The sequence below is a fragment of the Bidens hawaiensis genome, unplaced genomic scaffold, assembly GCF_021521415.1.
Source record: "Bidens hawaiensis isolate Kalapana, Puna unplaced genomic scaffold, B.hawaiensis_p1.1 tig00052210_1, whole genome shotgun sequence".
Classification (NCBI taxonomy): Eukaryota; Viridiplantae; Streptophyta; class Magnoliopsida; order Asterales; family Asteraceae; genus Bidens; species Bidens hawaiensis.
In genome coordinates, this window is record NW_027506211.1 from 38,356 (window position 1) to 55,512 (window position 17,157).

The 17,157-nt window shown below is 34.3% G+C and overlaps 2 protein-coding genes across 2 annotated transcripts; one reads left to right on the forward strand and one right to left on the reverse strand.

The window, feature by feature from the left end:
• The first annotated feature begins 7,748 nt into the window (after window positions 1–7,748).
• On the forward strand, window positions 7,749–12,006 carry LOC143617106 (uncharacterized). The gene is made up of 6 exons (XM_077089760.1): window positions 7,749–7,768; window positions 8,632–8,707; window positions 8,804–9,046; window positions 10,427–10,572; window positions 10,651–10,740; window positions 11,798–12,006. The coding sequence occupies exons 2-4, from the start codon at window positions 8,641–8,643 to the stop codon at window positions 10,513–10,515; spliced, it is 399 nt and encodes a 132-aa protein (XP_076945875.1). The 5' UTR covers window positions 7,749–7,768; window positions 8,632–8,640; the 3' UTR covers window positions 10,516–10,572; window positions 10,651–10,740; window positions 11,798–12,006.
• A 213-nt stretch (window positions 12,007–12,219) lies between these two features.
• Window positions 12,220–15,361, reverse strand: LOC143617099 (heparanase-like protein 1). The gene is made up of 10 exons (XM_077089754.1): window positions 15,315–15,361; window positions 14,589–14,810; window positions 14,382–14,418; window positions 14,120–14,303; window positions 13,885–14,033; window positions 13,584–13,817; window positions 13,170–13,359; window positions 12,959–13,077; window positions 12,764–12,867; window positions 12,220–12,689 (listed from the first exon to the last, which is right to left on the reverse strand). Exons 2-10 carry the CDS (start codon window positions 14,799–14,801, stop codon window positions 12,300–12,302), a joined length of 1,620 nt encoding a protein of 539 aa, XP_076945869.1. The 5' UTR covers window positions 14,802–14,810; window positions 15,315–15,361; the 3' UTR covers window positions 12,220–12,299.
• Window positions 15,362–17,157: the final 1,796 nt, after the last annotated feature.

Consider the following 17,157-nt stretch of genomic DNA (forward strand, 5'->3'; position numbering starts at 1 on the left):
ACGACAATTATCTTGCAATCATTCCCCTCAAGGGCAATTTGGTCAAAACACGATAATAAATTAGCAAGTATCATATTTCATGCATTTTCACAAAACTCAGCAGCTAGTTTCACCGAGACATAAATCCTACTAGAAAGATTGTACTATTTCACCGATCATAGCATCTCAATTAATTTACCAAAAATCATCACAGAAGCACATACATCTCAGGTTTCCAGAACATATTTTATTACATTTTTATTTCTCATAGTTTTCTCACAATCATCAAATCATTACAGCAAACTCATAACAGTCAAATTCATGCACAACAGAATGTTATTTGAAATTCCCGTTAAACGAAAAATCCAATAAATGCAAGACCACTTGGGTTAGGTTCCTAACTCAATGAGTCAACTTCCAGAAGTGGAACCAACCCAATTGGTCTCGTAGTTCATGAGATATAATATTTACAAAACAACCTAACAGCAGGTCTAACAGCTCAGCTTTGCACAACGTTTTTGTAAAATCATAAAAGTTAACTTCTACTTATCCAAAAATTACAAATTTATACTTTATAGAAACTAGACTCAACCTAGTTTACTGCAGTACCAACAATCTCAACCAATTTTCATATTTACACTTCGTTACAGTCACTTAAACATCAAATACACATTCTGTCCAGAAACTGTTTGCATCCAAACTCAACATATTAACAATCTATGAACTATCATGCATTCATATGACCCTCTAGACTCCATAAACACCATCCATGCACATCAATTACATATTACATACTTGATTAGGGTTTGTGTTTGAACTCCAATCAAAGACACAACAATCAACATGCAACAAGATTCAATCTAGTTATCAACTCATCATTCAATCAACCACAATCATATTAGCTATATACATAAACAAAATTGGCAGCTTAGGGTTTGTGGTTAACCCAACAAACATCAAAATCAAGCAACAAGAATGTAAAGGATGATCAATTATACCTTCCTAGCACCTAGTTCTTCAATCAAACACTTGATTTGAGGATTGCATGTGTGTATAAAGTGGACGGCAGCCGTGAGGGATGGGGTGAAGGGTTCCGATCGGGATCTTGGGTTAATAATAATAATAATAGTTAGGGTTAAGTTAATGATATATTTATAGACATACAAGTTACACTCAAGTCCCTCTACTTTCAAGTGTTGTTTTTCTAACTTAACTAACTTAGTTCTTGTTTCTTGTCTAGCATTACACACAATATAATCAAGTAACACATATGTTAACACATAATTATCACATAATTATTATGTTGACGTTTTTCGTTTATTCCTCAATCGTTTGCGTCAACTTGTTTGCGTTTCGGTGCAAATCCCGAAAGACTACACATGTAGTAAGTGTTAAGCGTCATTTAAACCCTAGTTTAAATGTAATGAAGTGTGCGTTATAGATTCAATGATCTTAAGTTTGAATTGACGGAGTTGAGTTAACGGAGTTAACCTGAAATTGACGATTGTCACACATAATTCGCAAGCCCCCTCACGTGAGGGACTGAGGTGTATTTAGGGAAAAAAACAAGGAATAAAACTGTCCCTCACGTGAAGGGCACACTGATGGGTTTAACGACCAGACTTAATGATAGTTGGAATTCAGGTTTAATTGCAAGTGAAATGAAACCATAGGTAAGAATATTATAAATTTGAAACTACTGGACTAAATTTGCAGATTTGGAAAGACTAGAGAGACGAAAATCGCAGTTAACTAAAATAAGCATTATAATAAAGAAAGGGTGAAAAGACATGTCTACCCCTGACTTAACGATTAAATTTAACGGGGTTAGTAATTTGGATGTAATTGGCAAGAACTGAGAAACGTGGAGGGTCTATATGCAAAAAAATAAACTTTTTAGACTAAATTCGCATTATTTGCCAAACCACAAGGACGAAAATGACATTTTTCTCTTTAGAATACCAAAATCAATAAATTTTTAAGATCATCATAAAATCCGAGTTAAACACAATTACGTATTTTAATTCTACTTTTTGTTAACAAGCTATGGATTGTTTACGGTTTTACTTTCAAACTACTTTACCAGTCATACAACGAACTAACCCACCCATCAAAAATTTTGTTTATAATAAAACAAAAAAGTTAGGATCAAAAACCTTCATTCACCCATATGGCCATATAGGAACCCGAGTTCAAATCCATACAATCCATCAGATGAACCATTGTAGCCTAGACATCAAAATCACCCACCATAAAATCACCCTCGGGCTCACATCAAAATCAATCGTCTTGAAATTGTACAAATCTCAAGCTTCAAAGAACTCAAAAGAATTCTTTACAAGTATGTTATTTTTTAAAAAAAAAATTACATGACGTTACAGTTGACTAAGATTACCTGAACTTGACCAACAATCTGTAGCTGACCCGCCTATGATGAAAAACTCATTAACATATAACCAAGTTAACATATTATGTAATCTTAAAATATAAATCGAATGTTATATTAAAGTTGTTTTTATGGTTTCGATTAATGTTATACATGGTTTGATATCTTTTAGGGCATATCAAGACTTTATATTCTGGGTTACGTGAGACAACTTTTGTAAATAAACCTTTTTTTTGGTTTTGTAATACACGTAGTTTTTTAAACGAGCTGATACTGTCCAAAAGTCAGCACCGGTATTCAATTTTATGGTTTTTGATTCAATACAAGCCAGTTTCGGAATTTTTACGTAACTTTGTAACTCGCAACATTATATTTGTAACTATTGTAAACATTAATTTATGTTTTATACAAATATTGAAACCTTGCTATAACACATGAAGGAATTTCACTGGTTTATTACATAAATTTAACCATACCAAAATGTTTTTGTATTTCCGAATTTTAACCAAACCGAACCAAATTGAATTTGAACTAATCGAATATATGATAACCAAACCGGTCGGTAAGCAGTAAGGTAAACTCAAAACAACACAACAATTAAGGTACCTCTTGATTGATACAAATTTATTCTGGTTTATAACTCAATCAAACATGTCCTAATGTTAAAACACTCGCATTTTAATCATTTCATCAAGAGCCAATACAACCCGGTCTCTGAACTTTGGGGTGTCGGCTACTAGCAAACCTGCCCATGTCAAGTTAAGCGTTGCTTCCAATAGGCGTTCGTCTCTTCTAAGCCCTTCATATTGCCAAACCCTTAGCTCATGCCGATACATATCCTCAATAAGATGTCCTATGCCGCCAGGCTTAACAAACTCGCGATATTCAACATAGAAAATAATAAATTCTTTTAGATGAGGGAACACAGGGACGATATCAAATGGACCCGCGAGAGTAATGAGTGATTTCATCAGTCTCAAGGGATGTAGACGCTTATATTGCTCGCATACACTCGGCTCGTCTTCTTCCTTGGAAAACACAATATAGGGAGCGTCTGCTATAGAGTCGATAGTATAAGATTGCACGGGCAAACGTTGGTTGCACAACGGCAGGGGACTTATATTTTCCATTACGAAAATCGTGTCCTCAATCTCTTGTATCTTTGTCCATAATGGAGGTCCTCCAAACAATATAACCTATGTATATATCTTAGGACTTTAGTACTATGTTGTAGAGTTAAGGATGATGCAACTACTATATTATATATGTGTTAAATGGAATGGTTACCTTAGCCATGACATAATCTGCTGTTGGATTTTCAGCTTGAACACATCTACTAAGTAAGCCATTAATGTGTTGGTGTTGTTCAGGATTGGTGTGTGTCAGTATATGCTCACAGTTTACAAGTTTCAAACATTTTGGTTGGATAGCAGCAGCATAGATTTGTTTGCACCTACATATGTATACATGTTAACCAACTAAAGCGTGACAAAAGAGTGCTAGGAACAAATTGTAAAATAATATTAAAAAACACTTAATTGAATTACAAAACGAAAATAAAGCAATAATTAACAGCTAAAAAAAATAAAATTACAAGAACATAATACAACAAATCATAGTAGTAAAACTCATAATATAATACTTATATTAACAACATTTGAAAATATATATTTAGTTTATAAAACTAGCTATGACGTTTAAAAAAAGATATAAGGGGGTGTTTTGTAGAGGGATTTGATTGGGGAGAAATGAAATTAGAATTATTTCTTTTGTTTGTTTTCCACTTTTCATTTCTATTTCTCTTTCTATTTCTCTAAAACTAGAGAATTCCATTTCTCTTTAAAACAAAGAGAAATCCATTTCTCAGCAGCCTCCTCATAGCATGTCACCACCTCGTCTCCGGCCACCACCTCGTCTCCGACCACCACCCCGTCTCCGGCCACCACCTCGTCTCCAAGTCTGCAACCGCCACCTCGTCTCCAAGTCTGCAAACACCACCCCGTCTCCGCCGTTCACAGTGGTGAACACAGAGATGGTAACGGGTTGTAGGTTGCAGGTGGTACGGGTGAACGGAGATTAGGGTTTCAAGTGGTGGTTCGTGGTAGGTTAGGGTTTTCAGATGGTCGGGTGATTGTGGTCGCAGGTGGGTGACAGTGGTGGTGGAAATCGGCGGTGGTCGCAGGTGGCTCCTGATTATCATCATCATCATCATCGCCACCACAACCACCACCACAAAATCTCCAAAGAGGCAGTGATGACAGATCTGAGCCTCCTTTTTCTATATCTTATGTTCCAAAAATTTGAATCTTTTTAATTTCTTGTGTACTGTGGTTGAAGAAGGGGATTTGGTGGCGGCAGCCGGTGGTGGTGGGCTGTGGTGGTGGTGCTGGTGGTGTGGGGCTGTGGTGGTGGGGCTGCGGTGGTGAGTGGTGTCAGGTTGGGTGGAGATGGGGTTGGGTATGGTAGAGTTCTCTGTTTATTTTCTCGTGTACCAAACAAGAGAAATGATTCTCATTCTCCATACCAATTCTCTTTCTCTACAATTCCATTTCCATTTCTATTTTCTCTCTTTTTCCATTCTCTGTACCAAACACCCCCTTAGAGAATCAACTTACACAACAGTCGCACGAGCCCAGTCTCGTATGCCACCACTTGACATCACCATAAAGGTTATGATTGTTGTTAACACTTCTGAAGGCAGGTCCAACATGTGTGCCATCTTTTTTGTTTATAAAAATAATTATTTTATCATATAAAAAAAATCATAATATCATGTTGGTGTGGATAAGTAAAATGATAAATCATATGCAATGTAATGCTTCATAGTAGTTTGGTATAAACATTATTATATGTTTTTTAAAATTTGGTATAAATATAATCAAGATAAATATTTATATTTTATTGAAAAGCTAATCTCTACTTTTAAAAAACTATTATTTATTTGCAAAGATTATTTTAATATTTTTATAACTAAATCAACAAACTATCATCCACTACTGTTAGAAAAAAAATCAACTAACCATATACTTACTTTCAAATTCTGTTGGGAGTAAAAATAATATAAAGTTGTCATACAACCACAATAAGAAAATGTAGGATGATATTTTAATTATAAAACCCTATAATTATATACATCAAATAAAATATAGAAGTTAATAATAGTTTTTTTTTTCAATGCAATGCAATGAATTGTTGTAATTAGAAAAGGAAGTTTATTTTCAGTTCTGAAAAAAGTACTTATACAAATTAAATTTTTATATTTGAAGACAAAAAGTGAATTATAAAGTTTTGATTCATAATTAGTGCTATAACTTTTTTTTCTTCATAAAATCAACAATAAGAACTATAAGAAAATACAAATGTTGCTATCATTGTTAAAAGTAGAATCATATGATTAGATTTTTTTATAATAATTCTTTTGGAAGATTTAATACCAATTTTTACCCCAAAAATTTTAACATGTATCAGCTTATATGATTTGTAATTGACAACTAAATTGAATTTGAAACACTAGTCTCATAATCCTCAATTTGGATTTTGATATAAACCCTAGCATTGTGATATCCCTAATTTTGAAACCTAGTTGCACTAAAAATCATACTTAACCCCAACAATTACTTTATTAGACGTTATTTCAATCTATGTATAATCGACTGTGTTATTTAAAATTACCGACTCCTAATTAATAAATCTGAATTTAAAAAACTATTAATTTTGAATGTGTAAAATTTCTGAAGCAAAAATGGTAGATAAACATACACTAAAAAATCTGTTGTATTGTTGAGCTTTATAAAATTTAAGAAAAAATAGTGCATAGAAAAACTCACCAAAATTGACAACTTAGAAAATCGCCAGAGTATGAGTGAAGACGATCGGTGAAGCTTCGTTACTTCTTCGGACAATGAATGGGATTTATAGAGGGTTAGATTTTCCTTGATTAGGAAGAAATTTAGCAAACGACGTCGTTTTTAACAACATTAAGTATGTTTAACAAAAATAATTGTAGTTGAAATGTTTGAGCTACATTATGTTGGAAATTTTGGACGAATAATAATATATACTAGTATTTGTTACTAACAAATTAATTACTAATGTGTCCAAAAAGTAAAGATAAATGCGATATCGATACTCTGAAGTGTGTAATTGAGAACTTGAACATGGGTGAAATAGGAAATGGGTTTGTCCGACATTGGTATTTGGTAGAAATGATAAACTTATGAGTTGCTTATTATTGGAAGAACTCATAAAATATATTCTTATGTGGCTAGAGCCGCTAGACACATTCAGTGACATTAGCAAGGGTGTAAAACACCCGACGCGCGTGCGCACGGGCTCGTGACATCACCGAGAGCTGCCTTAGTAATTCTGGTGGTATGGTTAGGTCGTGACATGTCATGTGTAAGCCCACAAGACTTGCATGCACGACACCTCATAGACAAGTGTCGATCACTTGAGCCTGCTATATAGAGCATGTACATGTGAGCTAATCAAGAGCCAAGTGAGAAAACGCAAACACACAACAACCAAATCAGTCACCACGCGCGCGCACACACACATCCGATGGTTCCCGCAATGCCACACACACTGGACCAGAACTCGATTCGGTTCAGTTCAATTCCAACTCTTTCGATCCTGGCTCACGTCTCGACTATGGTTCAAGTGTTAGGATAATCCATGAAGTATTGTACCCTGGGAAACAGAACGGTTCACGTAGATGACCCGAAATCTGTTTAAAAAAACCTCACTTTAACGGAAATCCTCGGCCACAACCGAGAACATTTTTACTCACTTGTTTGCCTTTTAATCCCCCAAACCCAAACCCTGTTTGTTCCTCCACTTTCCTTTCTTTCCTCCCACTGCGGTTCATGGTACACGATTCCTTCCTTCCTTCTATCTCTTTAATTTGTTGATTTCCTTGTTATTATTATTTTTATTATTATTATTATTATTGCTCAACAGAAACATACATACGATACGATACGATTGCAGGTCTGTGTTTGTTTAGTTACAATTATTATTATTATTATTATTATTATTATTATTATTATTATTATTATTATATGATTCTTCAATATATTGCATAAGGTTAATTAAGTTATGTTTTTAGGGTTTCAATTGCATGTGATATAGTCTTATACTTACTTACTTACTGCTGTTGACCACATCACATCATTTTGAATCAATTTGCTTTTATGCAAGTATTTATCTTAGTGATTTGTAGCCTTTCAGAGTCTTACCTATATTCTTATTTGGCCTTCATTCTAGTGTTACATACATCGCCGCAATATTAAAACTCGTTAAAATTCAAACGAATCGAAGCGAAGAAGAAACAGATATTCGGATTGAAAAGAAAAGAAAGCAAAAAGGATTGAGCTTTGAAGAGAAGAGGAGTCCATTGCAGAGGTAGGTAAGTAGTTATCTTCTTCCTCACACACCTTGATAAATTGCTAAATAAATCAAGGGTTTTAATAATTCGATTTCTATGTAGTTAACGGTCGGTCAGTCTTCTTAGATGTATCAAAAAACAGGATTCTTAGATAAGTTTTACATATACAAGAATCACAGGACTCCTATGCTTTTTTTTATAGAACATGTTGCTGTGCGTATGTATTTGTAGTTGTTGATCATCATATTAAATAAGACTTCACACTTTTTCATATTCATTATTATAACAATGAGCCTACTTTAATGATTGTTAGTAGCATATATACTGTGCAGACGATATAACCAATATATCGGCCAAAATATCGGTACTGATAATATCGGTGATATTGGACCGATATATCACTGATATTCCTGATATTCTTGTTTTAAGTTTTTAATTATCAATTTTTAATGTTCAATGGTAGTGATTTAAGTCTTAACCAATTCCTACTTGCTACGATTGTTAGTGTTTTGCAAGTTGCAAAAGGTTAATTAATCAATGGCAGAAGAGTATACTGAGTTATTAGTGTTAAATTGCTATATTTATGAATTTTACATGATACTAAAATTACCGATATCCCACCGATATCTCACTGAGAAAATCGATTCTCTCAAATATCGGTCCTTGACTGATATCCGATATTTTTCCGCATTAACTGCTTAGCATATATATGAAAAACTGAATATTTTGATGCAAAGAAAATAGGTTTGCCTGCCTGCCTGTCACTTGTAATTGTTTGGTTTGGGGTTAATAGAAAATTTCTACGTATTATTACCCAAAACCAATAATAATAATAATAAATCCTTATTACTGACGCTGATGCTGGCTCTTTCTTTTCCAGCAAATTAATATGGAGGCAAAGGAAGATTCCCATTTGAATAATGAAGCTTCTTCTTGTAATGACAATTCTGAAGATGGTATGTGTGTTGCTGCGATTTTACTTAACTTTATTTCACATTCACTTTGTTTTCTATTAGTCTTCTTGTTGAATCATGCCTTGGGAATATGAGCAGACTGGGAAGCAGTTGCAGATCGTGCTCCTGATGAGTTGCTAGTAGATGTATCCACACTCACACTTGAACAACAACAACAAGAAGAAGATAACAATGTTATAGCTCCTGTAAGGCGGCGTGGAAGGGGCAACTTCACGTATCAAAAGCATGCCCTCTATAGTGATCGACACTCTGCCGAGGCTAATTCTGCAAATCAACAAGTGTCTCCTACTTCTCAAGGACATGATGAACAAACAAGAGATTGTAGGTTCTTCAGTTCTTGATTTCTTTAAAATTTAGATTTCTTATTGTCTGCCTTAACTCATTAGCTGCTAAATGGAGTAATTCCGTCCTAGGGCTCTACTTTTATTGTATTATGTTAAATCAGGCACCATAGTTGTCAATAGAGAAAATAGTGCTCGCCATAGCGTGCTTCATAGCGTACAGGTCGTTTCCCAATATATGATGTTTAGCGCCTTAATAGCGTGATATAGCAATGCTTAGGTTTTTTTTTCTTTTTTGAAATATCGAAAACCTGATTTTTAGTCATTAAAATCGATTAAACAGCACCAAACTCAACCAATTCCGCCATAAAAACTCAACTTTGTGAATGAAACCCCTATTTATTTATAAGAATATTCTAATATCTTATCTCTAAACATCAAATTGCGCCCGCTGTTTCATCGCCATCGCTACATAGCGTATAGGTAGGTTGTCGCTATTGACTGCTATAGGCAACTATGCCAGGCACTTAGTTTTAGTCATTAGCCAATTGTCTTAAATGCTCTGTAGTAGTGACAATTTTAAGGGATCTTTTGGATCCATGTTAATAGACAATGTAAAAAAAATATGTATTCATATAAAACTTTTATCAAAGAAAGAAATTATGCTATTTACATTGGAAATATAATAAAACTGAAAGCAATCATCTTGAACATGTGTGTAGGTGTTGACATGAAGGTATTGTTAATATGTGACTGTTTTTATATTATTGGTAAATCAACAATTTTCTAATGTTTTGTCCAGACTATCAAAAGTTAAGTTAGTGACATGATAAGTCTTTAGACCCATACGTATGGTGTTTGTGTGTACCTATTATGTGTTCTCGAGAAGCTTTTTTCTTTCATCAGCATGCTTCACACAACCAAAACATTGTTGCATGTGGCATTGTTACACAGGTTTACTATATTGACTTAACTGTCATATATCTTGTATGTTCATGTAGAAATACATAATCTTGTTTACTTGTATGCTTTGTATGAAAGTAATGAAAATATGAGAGTTCATTGTTGATTAGTTTTTGAGTCTATAGCTGTAATCAAGTTCCTTTTCAATTACCTACATCAATTGGTCTGTTTCCTGTGAAGCTTTTATGGGATTTGGACCTATGAAGTATGAACAGTTAACTCATCAATTACTGGCTTGTAGACTTTAAGATCTAGTTTATCCTCGTTAAAACATCTTGGAAACTAGATTCGATGGGCTTGTAAATGTTAAACATCTAAATACTAGGTAAGTGTTTACTTTTGATCGTTTTATCAAAAATTGGATGCATAATAATCAGTAATGGAGCTAAGTGTTGTCTGTCAATTCTGTTGTGAAGTAGCAAAATCTGATATATATATTTTTTTCGGTTCTTGTTAGTGAAATACGGCACACACCATGCTCTAGTTTTGGAAGCTTTTCAACCAAGTATGACTACAAGTGGGCTGGAGAACATGTTGGTGATGTAGTCATACGCTGGATCAATGATACCACTGCACTTGCTGTCTTTAGAACACCAGCAATTGGTAACTTCATATCCAACACATTATGTTATTATTTTGTTTAAACTCTAAATAACATGATTGACATGTGGTAAACTGCAGCTCTTGAGGCATGTAACTCGATCAAGTGTCCGTTTACAGTTCGTGTGCTTGGTGAGAGTGATGTACTCCTAAACTCCATTCCAGAAAAAGGTAACATGCCAAGTAAATATATTTGATTTAAAAATTTGTGTGTGTGTGTGTGTGTGTGTGTGTATATAGGGAGAGGATCATGAGAGAACTCCATTTTATGGAGAGAACTAGAGAACTAATAATGAAGTATTTTTAATTTAATTAAAAAAAATATTTTTAAATTTTTTTTTCTTTCATCCTTCTTATATGTTGTTATTCTTCACCACAAAAAAATATAAAAATAAAAAAAAATAAAAAAAATTAACGAGTAATGCATATATGCAATACATCGACTTTTTTTATAATGCATATGTGCAATAGTGTGCATTTTGATATTTGAAATAGTGTTGAATAGCATATATATAGTTGTTTGTATTGTTTATTTGCAATAGTGTTATATTATATACAAAAATTAAAAAAAATCGATATAGTGCATATGTGCATTAGTGTTATATTACATATATGCGATAATGTGTTTTGCATACAATTATTAGCGTCGTATCTGCATATATTCAATAGTGTGTATTGGATAATGCAATTGTGTTGTGTTATATTACATATATAAAACACTATTGTATATATGAAATAGGCATTAGTGCACATATGCATTACAGTACTACACCGACAAGTTTTTTTTTTTTTTTGTTTTTTTTTTAGTATCAATATGATCTTATTAGAAGAAGGAAAGAAAAAAAAATCACAAAATATTTTTTTAAAAATAGTTAAAAATAATTCTTTAGTAGTTCTCTAGTTCTCTCTTTAAAAGGAGTTCTCTCTAGATCCCACCCCTATATATATATATATATATATATATAGAGAGAGAGAGAGAGAGAGAGAGAGAGATGAAGGCAAGGAGGGAGGGGAGGTGTAACCACGTAAACTACATATTATATATATATATATATAATTTTTAGTTGCATACAATACTAACCTTATAATAAAAAGAAATGAAAAAACAAAAAAATTGATTAGTTGGTAGCAGTTTTCATTTTGGTTTGGTGATTGTGAATCTAGTTAATGTGAATTAACCATCATAACCATTTTTCTAAAACGAAATGGAACGTTTGTTGGCATACAGATTTGGAACCACCACGACAAAGGCCAAAAACATCAGCAAGAACAGCGCAAAGGCTAATTGCTCATGGGATGGGAATGAAGTTGCCTTCCACAAGTTTTGGCCAGAAAGAACTCAAGGAACAAGAAGAGGCGCGTAGGCAGCGCATCATTTCCAGGCAGAATCTTAAACACGATGCGTGGGGAGAAGACTGAACACAACTTATAACTGTTTTGACCATTCATGAATGAAACGATCAACAATGGTCATTTAAATTTTTCAAAAAAAGGCTTCTTTTGATCTATTTGTGTGTTTGGTTTTGATTTTCATTGTTTGTACTTGTTGATATGGAAATGTACCAATAACATATTGCCTCGTGGCACAATGACGAATTAGTATTATTCAGACTTGCCAAAATGCATCTATGTATAATAAAACCACATTTGTTTAATAATGTAGAAAGTTAACAGTAATACCATTAGCTGCCTGGTTACATTCAGTTTTTTTACACTTGGAACTCCTGATTTCATTTACAACCGGGCGCATCAAAGTTCGGAAACTGCACAAACTTGATAGATAAAGGAGCAATGGTAACCGGAGAATCCACTTTCACCATTGTTGGTTTGAAACTTGGGTGATCACCATTTTCGGTTACCTCTAACGGAACTCCATTTAAAACCATTGTTTTGCTTTGAATATTTCCATGGCGAGGCGTTAAGTGGTATTCCTCACGCGACAAATTTTCATCCGTTGACTTTGTTCCAACCCACGAAACCGCTGTCTTGAGACCATGAACAATTGCTGGCGTACTTTTTAAGTGTTGAGTTGTACGTAGATTAACGGTCAGGATGTTGTGAACATCAAGTGTGAAATGAGTTCGGTTGCTTAGGTTGATCAAAAGCAAAGTTATACCTGGCTGCAACAATTATACAACATATAAAGAACACTTATTATGAACTTGTGATTATTTAGAGCAAAAAATGAACTTACTTTCCCTTTTGAACAATGAGCATAAGTGCGCAAATGTGGCGCAATGTTTACTCTATCAACTGCAAGAACTCCGGTTCCCATAAGCCGGTCCCACAGAAGTGCACCTTGAATGAAACAAGATGATCATGTTTTAACCAAGTTTTTTATAATAAACAAAAAAATAGAAAAACTAGTCGGCGTTTAAAGATCATTGCCTGTAATAATCAGGGTTAGGCATGAATGTCGTTTTGTTTAGGAGATTTCCACCTATTAATGTTTGTCGGCAATATACTTTCGTGTGATACTTGGCTGCCATTCCAAGCTGATCTAAATACCTACAATTATTTGAAATATTCTGAACTGTTTGACTTAGAGGTCAACCATGAAAATCAAAGTGGACCTTGAAAGTGTGTAAATAGATGATTACCAGAAGCTATCTACAAAAGTGTCTGAAACATGAAGACCGCCACTGTTATAGGCCCCACCAGACTCCCCGATCCAAGCAGATGCCCACGGACCATCCGTGTTAATCGTTTGTTGAAGACCAGTAAACGTGACCGATGCCCGACTCAAAAAATGAGGATCCAAAATCTTTTTTACCAAATTTTTATCAACACCTGTCGAAACAAAAAAGAATGTGCAGTTGACTTTTAAGAGTCAAACCTAGTACTTTTCTGTTTCAAAGCTAGCATATAGTCTATCGAAACGTTATTATCAATATTCCTTCAAAAAGTAATGATTTTTGTGAATCTTGAAGTGGAAAATGAACTCATTTGACAATCAAAAGTCAAACATAAAAAACCAACATCAGTAGTTTGACTTTGACCAGAACGGAACAAACCTGGGCCAAGATTATACATATGGTGTGTCATTACATTGACAATTTCCGATCCCGAAATTTGAAGAAGCGTAGCAAACCACTGTTTATCAAAAAACCCTCCCGGTGCCACGAGTAACGGTTTTGGCCGGAATCGCCTATATGAATTGTCGATTATACCCCTGAGTTCAATTAAATCACTCCCATACTGATCAGCATCTACCATTGCACCAATCCTCTTACCACTTAACTCATTACCTGCAACCGTTAACTCGTTAACGCTCATAAAAAAATAAGTTAACTAATAAGCTTTAACAAAACATACCGAACTCCCATGAATCAATCTGATACCCTTTCGAAACCGTATAATTTATAAAATCACGAGCATTACTTGAATTCCAATCTCCACCCCAAACACCCTTTTTAATTTGGTGTCGCCCGTTGAGTGCGTTAAGGCCAAATGTCACAAGTGCTCTACAAATGTAACATTTTATTTTATTAACACTATAGTGTCAACTTGAATTAATTTATGAACAGAGTCGTCACGATTTAAAATTTACCTTGTTTCGTTAAAGAACTGATTTAGTTCATCCCATCGACTCATACGAAGACATCCTTTAGAGAAGCCGAACAACCCCCCTTTCATTTTTGTAAACGGGCGGCAAGGTCCCGAATAACTACCAACATTATACAATACTTGGTCTTGTAACGAGCCACCAACTCGTATTCTCAAACGTTTAAAAGCTGTTGAATCCATATAAAACATTTTGTTTTTAGTAAACTTGAGTTACTTGAAAATTTTAACCCGAAACAACAACAAACCTTGAACCGCTTTGGCTAGGAACGGGTGCGATAAATCCTGAAAATATTAAATTGTAAAACTATTGTTAACACTTACTACACATGTTTTAGTGACAGTTAAATCATGCAATAAACACTAATGTCATGCAAAAGAAAAAACTTATGTTAAGAAAACATATAATATTTTTTGTGACATAAACATAAACTGATAAACACAAACATGGTTACCAGATTCAAAGCAGAAGAAGATCCCCATGGACACTGGTGATAATCACACTTATTATTCGGCCACCAATCGATAGTGGCGCAAATGTAATTCGCATCCGTGTGAGCTACCGGTATACTCGCATTAATCACAACATATGAATCTTCAACATTTTGTGCCAATACCATAGAAACAACTGATGCTAGGATAATAATTAATGAAGTGCAAAACTCCATTTGGATCAACTAAAAGCTTCTTCTACGCTGTGAAAAATCATCATCATCATCATCATCATCATCGTACTCAGTATATCCCACCAATAGCAAAGCTATGGTAGGGTCTGAGGAGGGTAAGATGTAGGCAGCCTTACCTCTACCTCTACCCCATAGGGATAGAGAGGCTGCTTCCGGTGAGACCCCCGGCTCGATAGTAGTTTTGCATCAAGCCTGTGAAAAATGATTAGCTTATAATCAAAATTCAAATTAAAAAAAAAAGTTGGTTAGGTGAAAAATATTAGGTGTTCCTAAACAAACTTTTGTATCCAACCAATCCAAATGAATAATATATTAATAATAATAATTTAGGTGTTTCTTGTTTATAATGTTTATTTATTTGGTTACTGTATAAACCCTATAAGTAGAAGCAAAGATATGAAGAGCATCAATACTTGACTTAAAGAAACATACTACTTAAAAAATAAATCCTAAAAAAGTTTAAACAAATTAACATAGATGGATAAAGACAAAGACATAAATTAAGTAACCTGGGAAAGTGATTGAAGTCTTAGGAGGTGAAGTAGTTAAATACTCTGTTGTTTCATTTGACTCTGTTCATGTTCAGTTTTATGTGTGTGTCGGATGAGCTGTGTTTACATATACATGACATGACAAGTGACAACACATGTTTTCATGTCATATTAAACCTTCACCGCTTAACACTGGGCGTGTTCATAGAGAGGGAATATTATATTTGGTAAAGATTGAAGGCAGGTATTATTATGTGATATGCTTTACCATATATATTCTTTATGTTTACTAAAATAGAATTAAGATTTTTAATCTTTTATTGTGTTATAAATTTTACATACATACCTATATGGCTATGTATTCGAACTCATTTATTACAACTTATCAACCGGGTATACGATAAGTCTGACACGTGTACAACTTGATTATAATATGTAAATTGATTGCAGCATGTCAACGGTATTGACTCGTTGAATTGTCTATTGCAATTCAGGGATCTACCACTCGTTTATTTATTTATTTTTTAATTGTAGTTTAAATTAACATTGGGTTTAGGTTAAATGAACCGGTGGATATAAGAAAATTGACTCATATTACTAAAAATGGGTTTAAAAGATATAATACATATAAATATCGGGCTAATGGGCTTAATTTGTGTTTTATATAAATTTAAGGAGTTGGTTTAAAAAGTTCACGGAGAATAATTGTAAATTTTTATGGGTGTGATCAATATTTTACTGGGTATATAATACTATTAAACAAAAAAGAAGAATAAGGTTTATGAAGGGCAACCCCCCCCCCCCCCCCCCCCGACTCCACACTATGGGTGCATATGGGGGCATCTTTGGGGCGTCGAGGACGCGAAATACTGCAGTGGGGCGCAGAAGGGGGGGGGGTTGGAACGATCGGCGGCGCCGTTCTCTCTCTCTCTCACACACACATATAATGGGACACCCAAGGGACTTTGAAACATAACAGTGCATTATGAAGAAGAGCTTCGAAGCCCCGTTTATTACATGACGATGACGTGTCGATGTGTAGGGGCTTCAATGTCCCCACTGAGAACAACCTTAAAGCCAAGAGTGGGCCCACCTCTAAATAAACTCTCCTATTCATAGAGGTCTTTTAGGTCCTAACTCCTAACCTTATGTCAACCCTGACTTGGGCTTAGAAATAATATGTTCATATATGTTGGCCAGTGGGCCTAACTTATTGGGCTCTGGCCTGGTTATGATTTAGAGGATATCTCATCATAAATAGCTAAGAAGTTACGAATCAAATTAACCTACACACACTAGACTATTTCGTACACCCAATTAAGTTGCAGCCACTAGTTTAAACATACATTAAAACACCCTCCTAATAAAATTTACATAATGCTATAAGCTTGAGCTGTTGACATAATGCGGACTTTACTCACACATGATTAGTGTATATTTTGGAGACAAATTCAAAAAATGAACTTTTAAAAATGTTTGTTAAATAATAGTTTTTGATGTCTAGCTCAAATACCGTGTTCAAAAAGGCAAAAACTGAACATAGTACTACTTGTTCATTAAAAAATAATAAATTAAAGACAGAATTACAAATTTTGTCCTTTAAAATAAGACGAATTACGGTTCGTGTCATTTTCTAAGTTTCCTTGCAGGCGGTGTACTTTAAACTTTTTTTTCCTACAAGTTATGTCCTTTACGCTAACTGGGTTAGAAAAACTCTGTTAAATCCCATCACGTGAGAAGCATGTGAGGGTAGTTTTGTCTTTTTGCCTACCCTGCAACTTCTTCTTCTTCTGTTTCTGTATCTATTAACACACACTTTGATTAACAATCTAGGGTTTCACCAAGGT

What these genes read in the sequence shown, in the direction of transcription:
- LOC143617106 (XM_077089760.1), top strand. Translation starts at nt 8,641, where the DNA reads ATGGAGGCAAAGGAAGATTCCCATTTGAATAATGAAGCTTCTTCTTGT. An exon ending in TAATGACAATTCTGAAGATG is followed by an intron (nt 8,708 to 8,803) that starts GTATGTGTGTTG and finishes GAATATGAGCAG; the next exon opens with ACTGGGAAGCAGTTGCAGAT. An exon ending in TGATGAACAAACAAGAGATT is followed by an intron (nt 9,047 to 10,426) that starts GTAGGTTCTTCA and finishes GGTTCTTGTTAG; the next exon opens with TGAAATACGGCACACACCAT.
- LOC143617099 (XM_077089754.1), bottom strand. Translation starts at nt 14,801, where the DNA reads ATGGAGTTTTGCACTTCATTAATTATTATCCTAGCATCAGTTGTTTCT. An exon ending in CCTAGCCAAAGCGGTTCAAG is followed by an intron (nt 14,304 to 14,381) that starts GTTTGTTGTTGT and finishes TGGATTCAACAG; the next exon opens with CTTTTAAACGTTTGAGAATA. An exon ending in CAGTTCTTTAACGAAACAAG is followed by an intron (nt 14,034 to 14,119) that starts GTAAATTTTAAA and finishes TTACATTTGTAG; the next exon opens with AGCACTTGTGACATTTGGCC.